This window comes from Amia ocellicauda, chromosome 1 (genome assembly GCF_036373705.1).
Source record: "Amia ocellicauda isolate fAmiCal2 chromosome 1, fAmiCal2.hap1, whole genome shotgun sequence".
NCBI classification, from domain to species: Eukaryota; Metazoa; Chordata; class Actinopteri; order Amiiformes; family Amiidae; genus Amia; species Amia ocellicauda.
The window spans coordinates 27,860,410-27,867,939 of record NC_089850.1 but is presented as its reverse complement, the minus strand read 5'-3'; the positions used below and the strand labels follow the sequence as shown (position 1 = coordinate 27,867,939).

The following is a 7,530-nucleotide window of genomic DNA, read 5'->3' as shown; positions in this document are numbered from 1 at the left end:
ATATTACATGAATTGTCTCAAACTGGTTCAAGTATCAGAGATATTCCCAGTGTGGTACTGGTAATGCTCTTATATTTTGTAAGTCGCCCATAAAGAAATAATAAATAAAAAATAATAAATAAATAAATAAATAATTAATAATCTAGATTTTATATCTCTTCTTACATGTAAGTGGGTGTTTTTATCTTTTTACCCAACTTCCCATTCAGCATGACGTGCTATTGGAAGAGCAGTCGCAACATGAGATTACCTGAAATAGGCTTGAGCACATAGAAAAGCAATTATGTCACTTCATAGCTGTAATCAGGAAACTTGTACATTTTAAAAGGAAATTGATTAAACAGATGCTTCGGGACATTTAGAAAACTTAACAAAGATAGCAATCAGACATGATAGTGAAACAAATTACTTGCTTTAAGATTTAAAAAGTCTTAATTGAACCTATGAAAACATGCTTCAATTTCTTTATATCTAAGCATTAAAATGGGGAGGTATTCCAGGTAGTCTGATAATGCCTTATATTACAGAAGATGTGAATCAACTAGCATGTTTCATTGTGAAGGGGGAAAGAAGAATATTCACCCAGAGCAATTGTGTAAGTTGGCATCTAAAGCTTCTGCTGACCTCCTGTTTTATTGACAGTGTTACTATGACCTGCTCTGGGGTTTTGTATCGATTTAGTTCAGTTTCATGGGTGTTTATTTATTTATGTTTTTATCTGTATTGTCAACTTAAGGAGTTCATATATTTAATATCTTTCAGAGGCACAGTGGATTAAATCAGCAAGAAGCTGCAAGTTGAGTGCAAGCATGGAGAAGTAACCATGTAAGACCAATCAACAAATTCACCTAAAATCAGCAAGGTAAGGTTACAATTTACAACTGCATTTGATACATTTAAAGAGTGTTACCGAAAGATCAATTTATATGTGTATGCTGTATCACACTACAAATATTTGATCTTTCAGGCCCATTTTCACAATTTGTTCACTGAAATAAGGTTAGCCGATGTGCTACACACACCAGTTTTTTCAGGTCTGTTATTTTCAAATGACTTTGGTATTGTTGAAAAAACACAATTTTATATATATAAATGCAAACTGAAACTATCATATATCCACTTTTGCTAAACAGAAAGCACACACATGTCCAACATAAGATATATTATGTGTACACCTACATATGTTCAAAGCATGTCTAATTTGTACTGCTTTATTTTTTATTTTTGCAAAGCATATAATTCTTCATTCAAATAGAACTGGTCATTTAATTTCTCTTCCCTTGACCTCCTTGCATTATTTGATAAAGTCTTGCCGAATGTATTCGTCAAGCCATATATTTTATATCAAAAAATTACTGTAGTTTCTTTCTGTAGCCATTACTGCCCAAAGAATAAGAGTTGTGCAACTGTAAAAGCCTCCTCTCCCTTTTCACAAGACAGTATTGGTTTTGCAACATAAAGTTACAGTTGCATAATTTTCTTAAATATTTGGAATGTGTTCATATTATAATCTTTGTTTTTCTCTTATTTCTTACAAGATTCATATACCATTGTATATGTTGTTGAGTTCTCCTTCTGTCTGGATTGCTATTTACCAAGACAAATAAGGGAAAGGTAGCTTTTGAAAGTATTTCTCAAGACTGAATGATGGAAGTAGATATTGCAGATATGTAGCTTTGCTCTGCTGGAATAATGGAAGCTTTCTAGTGCCAAAATACAAATATATATGCTGAAATCGATGTATGGCTTTACAGAATGTTGCAAATTTGTCGATGTTAAACAATACAAGCTTATTTTTGTGTTTTGTCCCTGCTGAATTGCTTAATAGCATCGTAGTATTTTTAATGCCACAATTCAATGTAATACTAATGCTTTACATTGCATAAAGCAGCGCGATGTTAGTGACTGAATTAAATGCGACAGACACATGGCACTGCAGCGCGTCAGTGTTTTCATTTACACGACGGCTCAGCGTGAAGAGCGCCAAAATGAAATCAAATTAAAATTAAATGTGGGGAGGAGACCGGGTCAGATTAGCATATGGGCGGGGCCATGGGCGTGGTCAACCACAGAATCGCAGCACTCACAGGAAATCGTGAGGTTTCAAGTTGCTCTCCTCATTAGACTAATTTACTCTAATTAATTGAAGTCAGGTTATGTGTTTTTGCGGTGCGGTTACTGGACCCAGCGACCACAGATAAACTGAACCAGTGAATCCAGTTTGAGACTCGGTTCTGGGTTTACGATCGTAACCAAAGGTATTGTGGAATACTTTTAAGATGGCGGCTTTGGACGTAAGTGAAATTTGAGTCTTGACATGCTCCAGTAAAGTTAAATTAACAAACTTAATGAAAAATAAACATGACACATTACATTGTTCTTTATATCTATACCAAAATGTGTGGTGTTTCACATTACTGCTGTGAAATATAATGAAATCACTTGAAACAAACTAGCCTGGCTGGGGCCTGGTACTGCTGCTCTAAAAGCGCTTGCTGCTTCTCGCAGTAAATCTGCTCCTGATTCAGACTTGTCTCTAGTCTGATTGACTGTAGATGTTGCATTGGGCTGCGATAAACCGATCAGTTCACCTCCAAGATGAACTACGCCTATAGCCCTGCACGGTATGCTAATCTGACCCGGTCTCCTCCCCACATTTAATTTTAATTTGATTTCATTTTGGCGCTCTTCACGCTGAGCCGTCGTGTAAATGAAAACACTGACGCGCTGCAGTGCCATGTGTCTGTCGCATTTAATTCAGTCACTAACATCGCGCTGCTTTATGCAATGTAAAGCATTAGTATTACATTGAATTGTGGCATTAAAAATACTACGATGCTATAAAGCAATTCAGCAGGGACAAAACACAAAAATAAGCTTGTATTTGTTTAGCAACGTGTGCATTGTATTTAATTATGGCAGGACAAATTCGCAACACCCTGTAAAGCAGGGGTTCCCCAAGTGAGGCCAGGGGGCCAAATGAGGCCCTCGAGGATGTTTGGTGCAGCCCCCCAAAGCCAACCTTCAACCACCCCTTTCTGAACCTTTACTAATTGTTACAGTTTCTGAACATTTTCTGTTACAAATTGCACATGTAATTTGGGGGAAAATAATGAGACGACAAAGTTCATATAAAGGTATGAATTGGGATATATTTTGTTTTCATTGGTGGTTCATTTTCTACCGCGGCCCCCCAGTCCATGCAACCTCCGGAAATTGGCCCTCCATCACCAGAGATTGGGAACCCCTGCTGTAAAGTAATACGCCGATAATTTTTCAGTTTCAACATATGTTTTGTTTTGTATTTTGGCACTAGAAAGCTTCCATAGGGATGGAACACAATTTGAAATTTGAATGGTGCAGATTTCTTGTTTTGCATCATATTGCCAATGTTTTTTTTTTCAGAGATAAAAGTAACTTCAGGACATCTCATTCTTTATTTAGATGACTTCATAGAAAAAATGTAGCACACATTCGCTCCAAATGGAACATCTTATCCTACGTTTACATTGGAAACAAGTATTGCAGTTTGTAATATTTACATAAGAGGTGGATGCCAGCGCTATTATATAACAACAACAACCACACAAAACCCATAATTTCAGCATCAGCACTGCTGACTGGACAGTTTTGTAAATCTATTGGGAGGAGGTTTTATTTATATTATTATGCAATTCTTTTTTTCCACTGGCTATTTATGTCACAGATCCAGAGGTGACAATTTAATTTAGTGTTGGACATCATAATATGCTTGGACATCATAATCAGTATTGGTCACTTACACTGACCAATACTGATTTGAGGTGAAAGTACTATTGTGCTGAGTCTGCTGTTCTCAGATTTCAACCCAACATTAACAAACATATTTATATATTTGAAACATATGCATACTTACTTGCAAAGTAAAAGTAACTTAAGAAGGGTTTATTTAAAAGCTGAAGCAGCTTAAGAGCTGACAAAATTAATATACATAACTTGCCACCAGTAGGGTACCTTGTAGAATATCGGAACCAAAAAGCAAAACAATTTAACCTGCATCCAGGTTTATAAACTGCTACTTGAGCAAAAAACTGTAGTATAAATATCTTTCCTTACTGGGCCCTACCCTAGTGACGCAATGAGATATTCTATAGGACTACCCATAGCCTTGCAACAATTTTCATGTTATGTTTAATTCTGATACAGTACCATGAAAGACTGATATCAGTTAATGGCACAGTGTGGGACTAAATGGACGAAGAACAAACTCAGATACTCAGATACTCAAGTGATTGGTGGATAGAACTTGCCATTATACATATTTTGGAGTATTTGAATATGTCCTCCTCTATTTACTTTGAATTACATTCTGTTTATATTTATGTTGTACCTGCTAAAACATTTGACAAAATACATCTGTCTACCTATCCATCTCTATCTGGAAATCTATGATATATCTATCAATCTATTTGTTGCATCATCATTCAAATTCACTATGAGAAATGTAAAAGAAAAACAAGCATACATGCAATAATGTTGCTTTAGAGTTGTATATTTTAAAGCCACCATATATACTATTTTTACACAGAGTAGGTAATAAACCTTATAGCCCCCTGCACCTTCGTAAGTAATAATTCTTTAATCAGATCAAACTGTGAAACCTGTGGTAAATGAAGAAGAATCAGAATTGGAATAAGCATTACTGAAGTTGAAATGACAATAATGCTTAAGCTGAAGTTTGGATAAATGACTGAATTCTGTCTCAGAATCAGCAATCATAGGTCACTCCACTTTTTCACCCTTGTAAACAGCTGTTGCCATGGCAGCCTTAATGTGTGGAAACACTACCACGGTAGATAGGGGTTAAGATGAGGAGGGTGTTTTATTAATGTCTATTGAGAATCAAACAGTATGAGTGACTCCTGAACTTTTGTGTTGCCCACAATGGGAGTTGCTGCACCATAAATCCCAGGTCTGAAAGGCCATTTATCCTTCTGATTTCATAAAACATGAATTTTGTATTATCTGCAGTACATGCTGTGTGTCTGAAGTGATATTTTAAACCAGTGCCAGGCTACTGTAGTCCTGACTGGCCTGTTGCCAGCCCCATTTAAATGCAAATAAGCTCAAATAAAAAATACTTCATGTTAAATTACATTGTTTTTATTTTAATTTTTTAAGCTTCCATTTTATGTAATGTGGATTTCCTCCACCATGTAAAAACTCGATGAAAAAAGGGAGGGAGAAGATTTTTTTTTTTCATAGCAACAACAGAGTGCACGCACTATCCCTCTCTCTCTCTCTCTCTCTCTCTCACTGACACACTCACATATAAGAAAAAAATATCCGTGCTCTCTCCGGCTGTGTGCTCGGCTTTCTGCTTTTAAAGGATGAGGAGAATCATATTCCTCTGAACCACTAGGTGGAAACTGGGAGGAAAAAAAAAAAAAATCTAAACATGCTACTTATCTTTTTGTTCTGATCATGGCCAGGCCGCCTCACACCAAGCCCCCCGGAGTGGTTCTGCTGCACAAGATTGAAGCCAGAGAGCTGGACGCTTTCAGTCGCTCACCTGTCAGGCTGATGCCAGAGAGAGCCCTAAGCGAGATGTTCTTGGAAGAGGACCGGACTGGGGCTGCTGTCAACTACCTGGACAGCACTTATGAGTTCACTGCTGCGGCTGCTGCTGCCCCCCTCTACAACCCCACCAGTATGGGCTACCACTCAGCCCCTGCGGACGCCCATGGCTCTACCTCGGACGCCAGCCTGCATTCCCTGGGCAGTGTGCCCACGAGTCCCCTGGTGTTCCTGCCATCCAACCCACAGCTATCTCCCTTTGTCCACCACCCCCACCACCACAACCAACCATACTACCTGGAGAGTGACCAGGGCAGCTACCGGCTGAGGGAAGCCACCCACACTGCTCTTTTCAGGTGAGTTATTTGCTTTACATTGAAGCAGCCAGGTCTTAGGTACCTTTGTGTCTTGGTTTGAAAAATGCAGGTGCTGTGAAAAAAGACAAAATGGTCACCTCTAATAGACTCTTCACATCACTCCAATTCACTTCACTTCAGGACTTCAGTGTAGTGGAGACTAGCTTTCTTTTCAGGTTGTCTCCTGTAATTTTGCAGTGCCCTGTGCTGTCAAGAGCCAGGCTGACTCTGGGACTGTACGTCTTTTGGAGTCAGAACAGGCTGTAGAAGGAGAGGAAAGCGAAGAAGAAAAAACAAGGTCTTCACTAAGAATTGTGAGGAACCAAAATGTATAAACCGATGTGCATGTTAAAATAAACAGAATATAGTTAAATAGCATGTGTGAAGATAACTAATGCCCTTATATATGAATCATGGGATTTTACATTTATTTATTTGGTTCTAAATATATCTTAAGAGTATAAGGATTCATCATGTCAATCGAACAATCCAAGGCTTTTGTAAGTATTTTGATGACGTAACGACTCAGTGGTTTGGCTTACTGGATTAACTACAAAGCTACCTATCAAATAACATGTAATTTATTTTTCCCTCCAAAAAATTGATATGTTTTTCCTTTCTGTACATCTGTATGAGAGGAGGGGTCCAGTCCCTCATTTAATCAGGATATTGTGACTTTTATACGGGGTCTGTTTGTTTTACTGTGCTTCTCATGAGAGATTTTGTAAAGTTGGCTACTATAACAACCCACCTTTTTAATGTTCAGAATGACTGCTCACTCCGTCCTTCTGGATTGTTTCATATAATCCAGGACATCTGTATGTGAAAGGCTTTTTAAAGTTCAAGGATAACCTCGGTACAATTTCAAGCACTGATCCTGAATAACTAACTACATCGCAGGGCAGTTTAATAAAACACAAAGTCAGTCTGTGTTTGGTTTACTAACTCTTTTTGGAAATACGATTATTTAAATTTGCCTTGTAAAATGTACATTATAATAGTAATAGTAATAGTAAATATAAATGGCACCAACATCAAGTTATTTATTGTAAAATCAGATTCAGAACAATTATGAGGATATGCTTTTCATGTAATGAGTGGTCAAGTATTGTCATTGAATCCAAAACATTGAAAATCAATTGTTGTATTAGAACAAGTTGTCATGTCACGTGTTGTATTGCAATTACTTTGGTCTGAAGATTTAGGCAAATAAAATTACTTATCCATTTATGAAACTTTATGTATTTAGAGTCTATACATATTGTAAATAGCAAAACATGGCACTGACATTTCAAGTAATAGATTCCAGTACTACACATCACAACTAAGCTTATTCAAATAAATCCCTCTTTAAGATCAACTGAAGAGTAATACCTGAAAAACTCATTATAACCCTCCCCCCCTCCTTATTAATATTAATATTAAGCACCATCTGTTTCCTTTTATGCATTCTGGAGCTCTATTTCTACTGATTAATACATACATTTACAGTTTAACTAATAATTTATATCAATACATACTGATCCATTGACCTTTAGGAAGCCGGTGTGCATCACTGCAATGAAATGTAGTTTACTATCTGCTTTTTCTTGGCATAAGACTAATACAGGATTTTAAA

At 37.1% G+C, this 7,530-nt stretch overlaps 1 protein-coding gene across 2 annotated transcripts in view; it reads left to right on the top strand.

Annotated features, from left to right (window-relative positions):
• Positions 1-2,189: 2,189 nt before the first annotated feature.
• Positions 2,190-7,530, top strand: part of esr1 (estrogen receptor 1) — a 30,243-nt gene continuing 24,902 nt past the window's right edge. Inside the window, exons 1-2 of one of the 2 annotated variants that reach the window (XM_066700522.1) lie at positions 2,190-2,294; positions 5,472-5,912. In XM_066700522.1, coding sequence (XP_066556619.1) covers positions 5,563-5,912 — 350 coding nt within the window. In that variant the 5' untranslated portion in view covers positions 2,190-2,294; positions 5,472-5,562. Of the gene's footprint in view, positions 2,295-5,286; positions 5,913-7,530 lie in introns of those variants that run through there. The other variant, XM_066700513.1, reaches the window with a different exon arrangement.